The 16,569-nt window shown below is 44.7% G+C and overlaps 1 protein-coding gene across 4 annotated transcripts in view; it reads right to left on the bottom strand.

Annotated features, from left to right (window-relative positions):
- LOC139544051 (signal-induced proliferation-associated 1-like protein 2) overlaps positions 1-16,569 on the bottom strand; it is a 99,960-nt gene that overhangs the window by 64,138 nt on the left and 19,253 nt on the right. For all 4 annotated transcript variants that reach the window (XM_071350748.1, XM_071350757.1, XM_071350774.1 and 1 more), the window contains exon 2: positions 554-2,286. In XM_071350748.1, the coding sequence (XP_071206849.1) occupies positions 554-2,021 (1,468 nt within the window). In that variant the 5' untranslated portion in view covers positions 2,022-2,286. The remainder of the gene's footprint in view (positions 1-553; positions 2,287-16,569) is intronic.

Genomic DNA, 16,569 nt, shown 5'->3' with positions numbered 1-16,569 from the left:
GCTATTAGCAACATCTTGGGTTTGATGTGGATCATATTATGGCTAATATAAAATGTATTTTCAACCTATGGATACTGACAAATGTAGAGGGAAAAACTCATGTGCTGCATTGCTGCGGTGACTCAAGCATGACTAGCTTCAAGAGTTGTTCACCTCAGGCAATGTCACGCACTGACATAAGGGACATCTAAGTGCCACAGAAGTCACGGTCAACTAACAAGCTAGACTTTTGCAGTATAAATTGCAAAGTAGAAAATTGCAGATTTTACATGTACCCTGCTATCTCAGGTATCATGTTGATGTCTACTCCAGTAAACTATTTCCTCATTCAATGAGCAGGTCATAGATTTTCAGCAACGCTCAAATTTAGCTACACATGGCTAGATTCTATGGCGTGTCTGCTAACGTTGTGCATTTGTATAACACTGCAAAGTACATCGTAAATTAACTTGAAAAACTGAAAAGCCCCATCTGGCTCTTTCTTGAAGTTGCTAGAGTACTTTATAGTAATGAACCCATTTAGTATTAGGTAGGTAGTCAATGCCTCTCTTACCTTTATTGTAAAAGTACTTGTGGTAGTAGTAGGCCCCCTGGTCAATGTGTTCGATTATGTAGCGCTTGTACATGTCCCTGTGGAAGGCCTGGCTCTCCCTTGACACCTCGAGCACCGACACCCCTGCATTGGTGCACCGGGTGCTGAGCGATGATTCCACAGAGTAGCCTTGTCCTCCACCCCCATAGCTAGGAGCATAGTCTCCGCTCCCATAGCTGGCACTGCTAGCTTTGCTCAGGGCCACCTTTCTCTCGCCCTCGCCACCAGTCTCGTTACGGAAGTACGGGCAGCTGAGCACCAGGGTATTGCTCTTCCCATCCCCCTCATCTGCGTCCATGCTGGCCTTGTGACCCACCTCCTCGCAGCTGCCTACGGGCGACTCACAGATGGGAATTGGCGTGGCGCTGTCTCCCAGCCCAGAAGCCGGGGCCTGGCACTGAGAGGCGGCCGATGCCCCAGTGGTAGTGTTCTTCCTGCGACCCAGGTCGGCGCGGTTGGCCACCGCCTCGCTGATGTTGAAGAGGACGCTCTGCACGTCGTAGTGGGCGAAGCACTTCTGGAAGCTCAGGGGCCTTCCGAAGCGCCCTCCGTCCTCCTGGTCCAGGTACTCGCCCTCGCTCTTCACGTTCCGCAGCCTCCGGAAGATGGAGGTGTCGGCCTTCTCTGCCTTCATGCGTTGGATGAAGGACTTCTCCCGCTCACGGCTATAGAGCAGGGAGCTGTCCACGTAGTCGTAGCCCGGGATGCAGACAATGTCGCCTCGCGCAATCTGGGCGGCCGTCTGTAGGCTGGGCGACAGGGTGGTGTTGAGACGCAGCAGCTCCGGGAAACTCTGTGGAGGAGGTGCGCTGGGTTGGTCCGAGCGGTCCTCCATGTGGTAGCCCCTCAGGGTGCCCACAAAGCCTTCGCTGGTGCCGGACAGACCCTGCTTGTCGAGAGATGATGTGCTCCCATACTCACGGCGCAAGGTGGCCCCAGTGTTGGGGTTGATGGTGGTGTGATCCAAGTCCTCAGCGCCGATGTCGCTAATGGTGACCTCACTGTTGCTCCTCTTGATCCCGGGGAAGCCCTTCATGGGGGAGTGGCTCAGGAGGTCGCACAGCGGATACTTGGTCTCTGGGAACTCGGAACTGTGCAACTCCTGGCTCTTTTGGAGGATGACCTCTGTGCTAAGTTTTGACGGTCCCTTCTGGAAGGTCGGCACAAGGCTGTCATAGCGTGGCGGAGGCTGTGACTCCCAGCCATCCTTTCGCTGTGGCCAGTCCGACACCCTCGCCCGGACACCCATCTTGGGCATGGCTGGCGTTCCTTGCACGTTGGCGTTTGGAGGTCCCATGGGCCTCTTTAACGCTTGGAGTTTCTTGTTGAACGGGTTGTCCGACTGCATGAAATAATTGGAGCCCTTTGGTTTGCCAGCTACTCCAGCAAGATTCGCTATGTCCTCAGTCCAGAGGCTAGGCACATTCATATCCTGTGTACAGGCACCTTACAGTCCCAAATGTCATGACTGGTTTCCAATACAAGCCATTTGTTCTGGAAACTGCTACCATGTAGTATTAGACAAAACCCAAATCTGGGGTTTCACTTCGCCAGGTCCATAATCCATAGAAAAGGATTAGATTGACAGATCTGCTTGGGTCTCTGAAGGACAGTGCAGCATCGAAGGTGAAGATCCTTTCCTGGTCCACATCAAGCCAATAACAGCCACATGGTGATCCTTTGTGGATTCAGATCTTAAAGTGAGAAACATAACATGGTTAATTTCATTCAAATTATAACATCAAAATAAAAAGACCTAAAATTGCATTTCACCTTCAATTTGTGCAAAGACCTATACATAATGAACATCAATCGCCATTTCATTGCTATTTCGGTTGAATCAAATCGGACCGAAGGCCTACAAACAATGTTCATGTACCAATACTAGAACAAAAATACATTTGTATTGCTTTGATAAGGTTTTCGGCAGCTTTTAACACATTGGGAATGGTGAGGCTGAAAGATTAAAGGCCTTTTCAAGTTCAACGGCTCATTTGCAATAATTCAGAAGTATTGCATTATTAATTATTAATTATTTCATGTCTCTAGGTGCTGTGAGCTACATGCCTGCAAATGGCCCACAATTTGAAAGAATTTGAAAGATTTATCGCAGTTATCTGATCTGTATTAACGTAACATGACAAACCGTCCATGCAACAACATAGAAAAATGTCATGCATTGAGCGAACACTTCTTAAAAACTCACAATGAATGCCTTCCAGGTCTTAGAGAGGAGTAACAATGTCATATGAATCATCCTCTCTCTCTCTTAAAGTCAACTATTTATCACGCTGCCTCTGGACAGTGGAGTCATTTATCATTTTAAAGTTGAGGGCAGGATTTCAGAAAACAGCAGAACACAGCCAACTTAACCAGTATGTGGTTAGCCATCTTGGAATGTGATTAACCGTGTGAACATGTGACCAACATTTCAACCTTCCTGATAAGTACTGTATGCATTTGAAAGTCATACTAATTAGAACTGTGACAACATTACTGTGGAATTGCCCTTATTAAAATGTTTAAAAAGAGTGGGGGTGTTGATGTTAAGGTAGTTAGATTATTCAGAAGATTTATTTCAAAATAGGCTACAATGTTCATGAGCGAGGAGAAATGTATATTCATACCTGATTTGAATATCCATAATTCACCATTTCCTGTCGTAAACGTAGACAGATTTAACACCAGGGGGTATATTCATAGTCTTTTATTTAACCTTTTTATAACTAGGCAAGTCAGTTAAGAACAAATTCTTATTTACAATGCTGGCCTAACAAAAGGCCTCCTGCGGGGGCGGGGATTAAAAATAAATTAGGACAAAACACACATCCCGATAGGAGAGACAACACAACACTACCTAAAGAGAGACCTATGACAACAACATAGCATGGTAGCAACACATGACAATACAGTATGGTAGCAACACAACATGGTAGCAGCACAAAACAGGGAACAAACATTATTGGGCACAGACAACAGCACAAAGGGCAAGAAGGTAGAGACAACAACACATCACGCAATGCAGCCACAACTGTCAGTAAGAGTGTCCATGATTGAGTCTTCGAATGAAGAGATTGAGATAAAACTGTCCAGTTTGAGTGTTTGTTGCGGCTCGTTCCAGTCGCCAGCTGTAGCGAACTGAAAAGACGAGCGACCCAGGGATGTGTGTGCTTTAGGGACCTTTAACAGAATGTGACTGGCAGAACAAGTGTTGTATGTGAAGGATGACGGCTGCAGTAGATATTTCAAATAGGGGGGAGTGAGGCCTAAGAGGGTTTTATAAATAAGCATCAACCACTGGGTCTTGCGACAGGTATACAGAGATGACCAGTTTACAGAGGAGTATAGAGTGCACTGATGTGTCCTATAAGGAGCATTGGTTGCAAATCTGATAGCCGAATGGTAAAGAACATCTAGCTGGTCGAGAGCACCCTTACCTGTCGATCTATAAATTACGCCTCCGTAATTTAGCATGGGTAGGATGGTCATCTGAATCAGGGTTAGTTTGGCAGCTGGGGTGAAAGAGGAGCAATTACGATAGAGGAAACCAAGTCTAGATTTAACTTTAGCCTGCAACCTTGATGTGCTGAGAGAAGGACAGTGTACCGTCTAGCCATACTCCCAAGTACTTGTATGAGGTAACTACCTCAAGCTCTAAAACCCTCAGATGAAGTAATCACACCTGTGGGGAGAGGGGCATTCTTCTTACCAAACCACATGACCTTTGTTTTGGAGTGGATCAGAACAAGGTTAAGGGCAGAGAAAGCTTGTTGGACACTAAGAAAGCGTTGTTGTAGAGCGTTTCTAACATAAAATCCAGGAAGGGGCCAGCTGAGTATCAGACGGTTTCATCTGCATATAAATGGATGAGAGCGTTCCCTACTGCCTGAGCTATATTGCTAATACAATGTCGGAAAATACCAGTCTGAATACATCCCAAATGCCCCCCTATTCACTACATAGGCCCCAATACTTTGACCAGACGGAAAAGGCCCCTACCCTTTGAGGATAAAGAGTCCTTATCCTTTCATCTGCGTCTCTTGCCTCATTGTATTGAATGGTACTGATTGGATGCTCATTTGAATTAAGGTTACCTTAAATAGTGTACAAAAATGATAAAAAAAAATAAAAAAAAGAGTATGATAACTAGAATAAAGTAACTCATCTTGGGTTTGTTGAACTTGTTATAGGATACTTTGAAAGTGCCACATCCAGTTCAACTTTATTTATTGACTAGTTTATAATCAAACAGTCTCAGCAAGAGCCAGACAGACTATTGCGCACTAATCAGTGCAAAAACACCTCTAACAGACGGCTGTTTAAAACGAGCATTAAGCATTCACAACATCAAGGTGTAAAAGTGATTTGCAATCACTACAGAGGCAGCCGTGCTATGATTGGACACGGAACACTGAGGGGGCCCAAGGCGGAGCAACCGATGCCATCCGCCCCCAATGATGCCCTATTCCATTATTAAAAACACCCGAATAAAATGAGGAAGAAATGGAATATGAGAAAAGGGTCCTCATTAAAAATGCATGGCCTTGATGTCCGACCGCTTGGGAGCAAACAGATCATGAAAGCGTGAGATGAAAACAGCTTGTGACACGTCCATTTTTCCCCTTCAGTACTCGTCATGAATCTTCTGAAAGGTTCCTGCCTTGCCATAAGAGGACAACTTTGGTTCTAAGGCTTGAGTCAGTTATTTGATCTACAAAGCCGAATACGGATACGGTTTAGAACTATTTCATACTGCTTTACATATCAGTATGTATACTTCCTATTGACCAGCAAGAGTCTGACTGATGCTGCAGCAGGGTCTGACTGATGCTGGAAGTTAGGACAAGCTAAAGTATGATGCTGCACTGCATCGGCTGCACTGCATCGGACGCTTGATTCTTCAATATGTCAATGTTTGTGTTGTAATACGTCTCATATTTTTTGGGGGCACAAAAAAGTACATACAGCACTAAATTAAGCAATATGTTGTTATGGAGAGACCGACAATTGCAATACAAACAAATAGTAATTATCAAGAGTCAGATAAATTGCACAAACATTGTGTTCGGGCATCAGTCCCATTCCAGATGGTCTTTAAAATAAGACCATCTAAAAAGGGGGAGAGAAAACAAAAAAAAAAGACAAAATGCGGTCACAAATGAACAGATGACACCGTCCATCAAACGTCAGCCTGAATGTAGGCTACAGTCTCGCCACTGCTGGTTAATGACAGACCTGCTCCAGTTGGTTCCACGAACCAGCGGGGCACACCGAGCTTGGTCGTTCACCCAAACATAACGGTAATCAATGAGGGAACAGCGCAAATGCTTGGGTAGTGACATGGTCTGAAAGCAACATTTGGCTGGGAGGCAGGGTAATGTTGTTTTGGTTGAAATCTATAGAATGGACACTCCCGTGTACCCTGACAGGGGAACAGTGAAGTGGATGTCAGTACTGGATATTGGATTCCGTGATTTGAGAGAGTTTGAGATTAATGGTGTGTGGCATCTAGAAATGAGCTAGGCCTAACCCGTTGCTGGCTGCAGAGGTTTGTACTTGCTATGTCTGTCTGCATGGCTCAAATCAATTTCACATACTGTTACACTGAACTATAGATTTATATGTGATCTGGAAATTGTACTTGAGCTATAATCTTATGCGATGAAGCTATTATTTCCAGCAGTACAGTTCTTCTGTGACATTTTGGAAATGCTCATGCAGTCCATTTGTCATCAGACGTCATTAACCACGGGAACGAGCTCACTGGCGCAAGTGGCGATGTCCTTTGGGAACATCGGGTACAGATTAGGAAAGGCGGACAGACGGACCTCCACTTTGAGGTATGATGAGGTGGGCGAAAACAATGACGGAGAAAGGAGGTCAGTGAGCAGTGGAAGCGCACGCTGTCCAGGTCCAAAAGCCCCAGAGACAGACGACGCCATCATTCCTTTGCTCTACTTTGACATTTTTGATGTCATCCATTGGAATGAGTTCCAATTTAGAAAGAGATGTCCCAACCAAACAATGTCACCTGTACTGTAGTCGACACCTGCCAGCCTGTATAACCTATTATTAAAGCCTCACTCCACTCCATGAATTCAGCCCTCATGTTAAATAAAAGGTAAACCACCCAGAATAAATATAGAAGTTATTTGATTGGCTGTTTTGGCCCTGCTGGACAAAAATGGTTCAATGTGAGCTTTATCTTTACCATTAAAAATGATTCAAGAAAGTAAAACATACTGTATGTATTTTTCTTTTTTTGGGGGGGGGGGGGGGGGGGGTGAAGCCTTCGAATCAACGCGCTCATGTGTCTCCAGCGGCTGATTGGGACCGTATCCAAACCAGGGGGCAAGAATACAATGGCGTCAAGCCCGCTTCCAACACCGTACATGGGTGTATCCCTTTAACTGGTGTATCCCTTTAACCCACCCTGGTACTCGCATAACCCTCACACATCAATAAGACAGAGCTAAGCTAGCGGGTTCCCCATCCATCTTCCCACTGCCTGTCTGCTTTGCCTTGTTAGGTGCACTAAGCACCCAGGCATTCAGGCCCCTGGAAGAACTACGAGATACACCCAGATGCAAGCCCTAATGCCTTCCGTGTCAGGGGGAGTTTCTCCAGGATTTATTCCAAGCGGAGGCAGGGTGGGGTGAGGGGGGGGTACAGACGGGGATCAGTTCACATACACATTCCAGTGCGGTCCTCCAATATGCACTCCACCACGACATGCATGTGTACGTTTGATTTTGACTCCCGAAGAAGAGGCAAAGTAGTATGCGTTTAGTTTAAAATGACTACTCCCTCAAGAAGGCAGGTTGGTTGGGGGGTGGGAGAGGTTGGTCGTCAGTCGAGAACATGGTTTAGTTGTGGGGCTGTAGCTAGTGAAGAGGGGCGGTGGCAGTAGGTGGGCCCAATGAAGGTATGGAGCAAGGCCGAAAATAAACAAATAAGACAGTAAATGCGGAACATCAAGGAAGTGAACGTAAACACAGATGGCTCTGCAGGGGCTAAATGAAAAACGGACCCCTGGGAAGGTTCTGGGGGGGAAATAGTGCATCTGGACGTTAACATTGGTTTTGTTATTGTTGTGGATATTTTCTCTATTTTCTCTCTCTGGTCGGTCTTTCTCTTTACTATATAAAACAGACCACAGGGAATACTACAAAGCAGGATCAATGAGCTTGCCAACTAACTTGCCTAAAAACTTTGAAATGGACATAGTCGAATCGAGTCAACAACCAAAAACACTAAAGTTAGTAGATTTCTTAATTAATTAAGTTTAGATTTCTTAATTCAAATTGATTTCTGGTTGTTTATCAAAGTTAGCTGGCTAACTCATTGATCCTGCTTTGTAGTATACCCCTCAGCACCCACCCTGGGCTACTTCAAAAGGTTGGGCCAAGGGCTATTTACATATCACAGTAGCAGAGTAAATATACCTTTACCCCAATAGCAAAACTGGGCAAAGCTGGTTGAAATTATGTAATTTCAGGTTGTACATTTATTGGCTTCTCACAGTGGTTGCTCTTCCATATCCTAATGTACATGGTTCAGCTATTCATGTTGGAGTATAAAGTACTGTATCATTACTTAGTCAATGCGAGGGGCTGCCAATAAAGCTCTCGTTGACTTTTGTTGAAAGTGGGATGGCTATGCTCTGGCTCTGCTGACTGGCCCAGTTGACTTGAATCAGCTGTTCAAATAAATCAAGGCCAGAACTCACCAGAAGCCCTTTTCACCCTGCGACCTAACCCCCGCCCAACACAACCCTCCACAGCTGAGCTCCAGGCAAGCTGCCAGGTGGAACCATGATAAGGGGGTTTGTTTGCATCGATAAAGCACTGATGACATCTCTCAACAAGTTATGGGAACTGTATGTCGGGCTATTGTTTGATTAGCAGCATGGTTCTCCAGGCTCGATCGCTTAAGAGCCCACGCAAGGAGCTCCCAGCTGAGATGGAACTGCTGGACGAGGACAGTGTTGACTTTTGTTTGTTTCTCTTAGGGGGTCTGACATTTTGTTCAACTCCCCCATCTGGACTTCTCATGCTGGGAAACCCTCCCACGTTCTTCTCCTTATTTCCCTTAACAGGAAGCATTGGAATTCGGGGGCAATTAAGGGTGTTAAGGCTCAGTTATTCTAATTTCTAACTTTTAAAGTAATGCATACCATATGCCTTGCAGCATGCAACAATGCCACTCTTTTAGAGGCTAAGGACCAGACGGGGATGTGACTGTGTTGTTACCAAACAACTTGGAACGAGTTTCATAACTATAGCACAAGGATGGGATGCCCAAGACCCAAAACCTTTCATCTGCAGACTGTTGCTGTGTCTACCTATAAAGGCTCAAATCATGCGCCATGCATTTCCTGTTTCGTTTTTAAACTTCAGCACACTAAACCCAAAACTTAGTCCTGGGGGGGGGGGGGGGGGGTGGCACTATGTAAGCAGCAGACTCTTCATGAAATGGCTTAAGTTTTCTGCAATTCGTTGAAATAAAAAAACTACGAAATCACCTGAATTGGCAGCATCAACCCTTTGAGAGCATCATTTTTAAAAGGTGAGCTTGAAGACAAGACCAGCATATAGGGCAGTCTCTCAGAACCAGGTTGGGAGGGGAAAAGCCCTGTTTGTGAAGGGGACATGGTCTGGAACGAGACTGTTTGAGGAAATGGACTACAGGTGAGCCTGAAGATACAAATTAAAGGCTCGCAGGTTGGTCAGGAATTGTTTGGAAAGGACAGATGCTCGAGATAAGACGGTTTACTGTGTCACTGCATCTTACCACTCGTCTTAAAAACAAAAGCGAGGAAAACAGTAGTAGGACATAAGAAAAAAAAATCCACTAAACAGTACAGCTGCTACACAAATATGAACTTTACAGCAGTCACAGGCCTGTGGACAAATGTGTCTGCGTGGTGGTAACTGTTCGCTGCGTAACAAGAAACACAAAAGAAATGGGTCAGCCCTCGGTTGATGACATCAGTTGGGTTGCCACTCATAACACGGCTGGTTTTGGGCTCGTCACTTGCTGCTGGTGCAGACACTTTGCTCCTGGGCACATAGGAGGGTGTGCACAAAACATACAAGAACAAGCCCTGTGCACGCACACAGCCTTGGTGTTCCCTTTCATTTCTATATTGATTTTATACTAAAAAGGGCAGTGCTATCTCCAATGACAATGGCAGCAGACAGAGGGGGAGAGCGAAACGAGAAGACTGGGACAGGCTGTTTTTTTTGCAAGCCTATTTACTGCCAGGATTTTCCCAGAGAGATATTTGAGGAAAGCCGCCTGTTGCATTGTCTGTTGACATAAAATTAACCCCATTGGGTGGGAACGAGGAGGAATCATTCATGCTAGAATGCTAATGAAAAACAGGAGAAAGAGAGGCGGCAACTGAAGACTCCTACGAAGATGAAAAAGGAGAAGAAAAAGGAGAAAAAACAGAGCAGCAGGTAGCTTGGTTGCGTTCCAGTCGCTCTGCTTTGCCTGAATGAAGTCAAGTCAGTCATCCCATATCGGCCTATAGCCAGGCCTAGTTGTCAAACAACAACACCTTTAAGTAGAAGTACATCCACCCACCCCCAAAATAGTCAACCATCTGGTGACTGAGAGGGAGCTCTGAACAGAGAGCTAGCGAGACTCCCCTCACACCCTACTGTGAGAGGGAGGGCATGTGTAGCTAGCTACCCCCAGTGTGTGTCCTCCCTGAACAAATGCCGACACCTCCCCCCCCCTCCCCGAAACTCTCAACCCCACAACTCCTGTCCCCAATGTTCCTTTGGCAAAGGGATCACCTCATTTCCATAACCACACATGTAGGCTGTCCTGCTGCATCCTCTCTCAACTGACACCCTTTCGCGATCAGACGACACACACAATGGAGTGAGGCGGGGGAAAACACCTTCCCAGTTGGCAAGAGAAGCCAGACTTGGCAACTGTGTAGCTACAGTAGGAGAGGGGCAGACTTAGTAGTTCTACTGATTCAAGAGGAATTTTCACAAGAGTACAAGGTTCGTTTTGTCACGGGAAAAATGGCAGTTGGAAGCAATTAGTTCGACAGATGAGTTGTTACAGTTAAGACGGATGCATAGGAAAACCTGAAAGTTGACATTTCCGAAACATGTACATTTGTTCTGAACATGGTGATTTCTTTGACACTCCATATGGAAATGAGCCCCACACACACACACGGCTAGAAGGATGGGGGGGGGGGGGGGGTGATGAGATTGCAAGTGTAGGGGGAGGATATGACCTTAGCACTTAACAGTCTCACACACACACACACACTTCGCATTGGTCAAACATTGTTTGGAGGCATGCAAACAACCTGAGACACTAATAGTAGACAACACAGCTGCCATTCTACCCAAACATATGGAATTTCATGTACTGCTCTATTATTTACCTGCATTAAATTGAGGTTTAAGAGTCTATAAAACAATCTTTTACATTTTAAACTTTGGTGAAGAGGTAGTGACACCATGTCAAACGCAATTAACTAAATGTAATTAGGCTTTTTCCTGTCTTTTTCAAACAAAATCGGGTCGCCTTTTTAATGATTCATTCACATTATGAATAATGCCACAGGCTCTTCTCCTATTACCTCCACTGGTAAAGATTTGACCCGCAATTAGGGCAGCTGCTTGTCTGTTTTTTTCTTCTTCCATAGTGAATATATAGTACATGAGAGAGACTGACAAGAGAAAAAAAAAAAAAAATGAAATGTAGTGAATGCCTGATTGCAGTTCGTGTAGCTTCGCCCCAACTGATAATCCTCTATCCTCCTTTTGACAACGTCTCCAACTGCCGAACTGATTGGGAGGCATTAGCATGTGTATAGAGAAAATGGACACCGTGACATTCAGCTTATCGGAACGGCAGATACAACCTGATTGTGTCGCCCACAATAATCCCGGTCCACGGCGCAACCCCCCAATTTCTGAGGGACTGAAAGAGTCTTTAGAGGGGGAACAGCAGGATTGAAGAAGGGCCTTTCAATTTATTCTGAGGAGGGGGACAAAATAAAAGAACTGCTCCCCTTTAAATTCCTGAGGTTTTAAAAGAAAGACGCAAAAGGAGGCAAAGGGATCTGGTGCTTTCAGAGCTTCAAATAGGACCTTCTATGGGCCATATGCTGTGGCTGCATAGTTTTGACTTCCTGTGGATTGCAGCGAAATAATAGGACAAAGGTATGGAGGGAGAGAGAATTTTCATAGAGATCACAAGCGGCGGTCGCGATTTTGGCCGGTGTGTATGTGTATACGTGTGTGTGTGTGTCTGTACATGCATGCGTGTCTGCACTAAATTCACCTCCCCACTCCCTTTCACTTGGGAGCGTGTTTGGGAAGCGTTACCAAGTCTGACAAGAGATCATCTGGGATCAACCAAAGTCTAAGAGAAACATCCTCAACAAGAGCATGATGCTTCTGCTTAATCCTCAAGTACACCGCCACCAGTGCCTCTATTTAGACAGACTAGAGAGATCGGTCTCTAAGTCAATAAGTAACACTTCTTCATCTGTTTTACACTGGTCTTAACTGTATAAACATCTTACATTACAGGGCTTGATTCTGAGCACACAGAATCAAGCCCTGTAATGTAAGATGTTTATACAGTTAAGACCAGTGTAAAACAGATGAAGAAGTGTTACTTATTGACTTAAAGACCGATCTCTCTAGTCTGAAAACATCTGTCTGATGCAACCTAAAACAGGCAAAAAGAGAAATATCGTTCAGCTTGTTTAGACTCTAGGGTGGGGGGGGGAGCTGTAAATAATGCTAATTTAATCATTCTTCTACATACTTAAAATGCAGTGGTATGTTTTACAGCGGTAAATATGAAAATAAAAGTGAAAACACCCCCACCTCTCAGTCATGGTTTAAACCGTTTGTATGTGGTGGCGCTGTCCATTCAGTAGTGCTGAATTTCGGCCACAGCTGAGCTCCTTTACGCATAGGGTTTGCTTTGTACTTCCTCATTTTCACCATTTGTTTGCCACGCGTCCTTAAAAAAGCTGTTGATTTACCATTGTTGGCTTTTGTCAGTCAGCTGTTTAGTGCTCATTGCTTTGATTCAGGTGCATGCGGGTACTGGTGTTCTCCGTGCCTAAAAGTATTCGATTTTCTATAAATATTTGTTTTCTTTCCTTTATCAGCTGATGGTTGACACTATCACTAGACAACTAGCCTACAGCTGGACACCAATGCGCATTCAATCCATCCAACAAGTATACGTTCATGACAGTAGGCATATAATTAACTTCCGGTTAGAAGCATTCGATTTTGCAACGGCATAGGCCTACGTTATTTTGGATTTGTGCCCGTGAGAACTGTTTTCCCGGTGAAACATAATAACATGTTACGCAGGCACAGCTACACATACAGGACATTTTCCCAGATATCTACGATCGATGATTCAAACAGGGTTTAAGGTCAATTGTTAAATGCTTAAAAAGGACACGTAACGCCGTCATGAATGTAATGAACTGTAAGGAAAGGTAGTGTTACGTCACATGATCTGTAAAGACTCCAAGCATTAACACATTAAGCACAATTTATTTTTAACCAGTACACATTCGCTACCGGTAGGCCTATTAGAAGTTGATGGTAATACACATTGTAGACTGGTATTATAAGTTGACTGCGTGTGTTAGGGTGTTCATCACGTTTCCCCCAGGACAGTTTCAGACACATTTTAGGTGTCGCGACTTTTCAGGCTGCAAAAAAAGGTACATTTGTCAGCAAGATGCATCAGTTAATGTAGGCCTAATCAATGGCAAATCGATGAATGTTACAGATGTCCATTTCCATTCATAAATTGGTGCGAGTACACATGCAGTTGTGTATACTGGAATTATTTTAGAGTACACATGCACCCTAGTTTTTTTTTATTGACTTGGACAATGATGAAAATACCATGACTGGTAATTCATGTTGACTGTTTAAATGATGTGTTTATTATTAGGCCCATAAAAAAAAATGGTGCAAGCGAACTCAATACAGACCAGCCCTCACCTTCCCTAATGTCACAGTGTATTTCTCACTCTGCTTCGGAGTCACACATGCAATATTAAAACGAGCGTCATTGTTACTTAGCGTTTCAGAGTGCACCAAATGCCACGCAAGATCTCACGCAACGTTAATGGTTTAAGCCTACGGGAAAAAAGTCAGTGAAAGCCAGTCCCAGTGGTTACAATTTCAGGATTACTCTGTCAGTCTTTTGCTCAATCACGCAACAGCAGATTCGTAAAAGCTTTTAGAAGGCTTGTCTCTTCAAAACATATTTAGGTGTCTAACCCTCAACCACTCTCCTTAGTCGTAAAATGTGTGGTTCCCATTATACTAATCCACATTTGACACAAACACGAATCACCGGCGGTTGTTCTCCACACCCCATTGAAAACTTTCCAGCAGACAAGTCGTATTTTTTAAATAGATCTTTGTGGGTGAGGGATGAGTGTGTGTAAATGGACTGTGTGTGTGGGGGGGGGGGGGTAGCATTTCAGTCTGGAGGAGTGCTGTAGATCACTGCCTCCCAAATCAGACCGCTGTCAATTGTGTGTTGTCTGTGGGCAGAGAGAGGACAAGAGACAGAAATAAGAACGAGTGAGGCTGAAATGGACAAACGCAAAGAAAAGAGAGGGAATAAGAGTGGGATTGATAAAGATGGAGAGAGAGGAGGGAGAAAAAGCAATAAGGGGAATAATAATAGGGGGAGAGATACAAATGGAGACCGAACGACAGACATGGAAGGAGATAGAGAACAAGAGGACAGGAGAAAGACAAAGTCTTTAGGTCAACCCTTTTCTTCTCCTAACACCAAAAATATCCTAATGCATATTTGGACACGTTCACTCTGCAGCCACAACAACCAGAGACTAAAAAGACCTGAACAACCCTGGTGACCCCAGACTGTTTATCAACATACACTACATGACCAAAAGTATGTGGACACCTGCTCCACTCTTCTAGGAAGGCTTTCCACTAGATGCTGTAACATAGGAAGCAAGTCTCCACAGCATTCAGCCACAACAGCATTAGTGAGGTCACGCACTGACGTTGGGTGATTAGGCCTGGCTCGCAGTCGGCGTTCCAATTCACCCAAAAGGTGTTCGATGGAGTTGAGGTCAGGGCTCTGTGCAGGCCATTCAAGCCCCCCCCCCCCCTCCCCCCGATCGACAAATAATTTCTGTATGGACCTCGCTTTGTGCATGGGGGCATTGTCATGATGAAACAGGAAAGGGCCTTCCCCAAACTTTACATTTAGGACTATGCATTGGGGCAGGTAGCGTTCTCCTGGCATCTGCAAAACCCAGATTAGTCCGTCGGACTGCTAGATGGACTGCCTAGAAGGCCAGCATCCCAAAGTCGCCTCGACACTGTGGACGTTGAGACTGGTGTTTTGCAGGTACCATTTAATGTAGCTGCCTATTGAGGACTTGTGAACGTCTGTTTCTCAAACTAGACACTCCAATGTACTTGTCCTCTTGCTCAGTTGTGCACCATGGGCCTCCCACTCCTATTTATATTCTGGTTAGAGCCAGTTTGCGCTGTTCTGTGAAGGGAGTAGTACACAGCGTTGTACGATATCTTCAGTTTCTTGGCAAATTCTCGCATGGAATAGCCTTCATTTCTCAGAACAAGAATAGACTGCCGAGTATCAGAAGAAAGGTCTTTGTTTCTGGCCATTTTGAGCCTGTAATCGAACCCACAAATGCTATGCTCCAGATACTCAACTATTCTGAAAAAGGCTAGTTGTATTGCTTCTTTAACCAGAACAACAGTTTTCAGCTGTGCTAACATAATTACAAAATGGTTTTCTAGTGATCAATTAGCCTTTTAAAATGATATACTAGGATTAGCTAACACAACGTGCCATTGGAACACTGGAGTGTTGGCTGCTGATAAGATATTCATTTTTTTATTTTTTTTATCAGCCGTTTCCAGCTACAATAGTCATTTACAGCATTAATGTCTACACTGTATTTCCGATCAATTTGATGCTATTTTAATGGACAAAAAAATTGATTTTCTTTCAAAAACAAGGACATTTCTAAGTGACCCCAAACTTTTGAATGGTAGTGTATATATATATTTTTTATTTTTTTTATTTATTCTCAATCTACACACAATACCCCATAAGGACAAAGCGAAAACAGGTTTTTATACTTATTTACATAAGTATTCAGACCCTTTGCTATGAGACTCGAAATTGAGATCAGGTACATCCAGTTTCCATTGATCGTCCTTGAGATGCTTCTACAACTTGATTGGAGTCCATCTGTGGTAAAGTCAATTGGTTGGACATCATTTGGAAAGGCGCACACCGGTCTATACAAGGTCTCACAGTTGACAGTGCATGTCAGAGCAAAAACCAAGCCATGATGTTGAAGGAATTGTCTGTAGAGCTCCGAGACAGGATTGTGTCGAGGCACAGATCTGGGGAAGGTTACCAAAAATTTTAAAAAAAATGTATGCAGCACTGAAGGTCCCCAAGAACACAGTGGCCTCCATCATTCTTAAATGGATGAAGTTTGGAACCACCAAGACTCATCCTAGAGCTGGCTGCCCGGCCAAACTGAGCAATCGGGGGAGAAGGGCCTTGGTCAGAGAGGTGACCAGAAACCTGACGGTCACTCTGACAGAGCTCTAGAGTTCTTCTGTGGAGAAGGACAACCATCTCTGCAGCACTCCACCAATCAGGCCTTTATGGTAGAGTGGCCAGACAGAAGCCACACACACACACACACACACACACTCAGAAGCCACCATGAGAAACAAGATTCTCTGGTTTGAATATTGAACTCTTTGGCCTGAATGCCAAGCATCATGTCTGGAGGAAACCAGGCACGGCTCATCACCTGGCCAATACCATCCCTACGGTGAAGAATGGTGGTGGCAGCATCATGCTGAGGGGATGTTTTTCAGCACCAGGGACTGGGAGACTAGTCAGGATTGAGAGAAAGG

The sequence above is a fragment of the Salvelinus alpinus genome, chromosome 2 (assembly GCF_045679555.1).
Source record: "Salvelinus alpinus chromosome 2, SLU_Salpinus.1, whole genome shotgun sequence".
NCBI lineage: Eukaryota > Metazoa > Chordata > Actinopteri > Salmoniformes > Salmonidae > Salvelinus > Salvelinus alpinus.
Note: the sequence above shows the minus strand (reverse complement) of the source record. Positions and strands in the feature narration are given on the sequence as shown.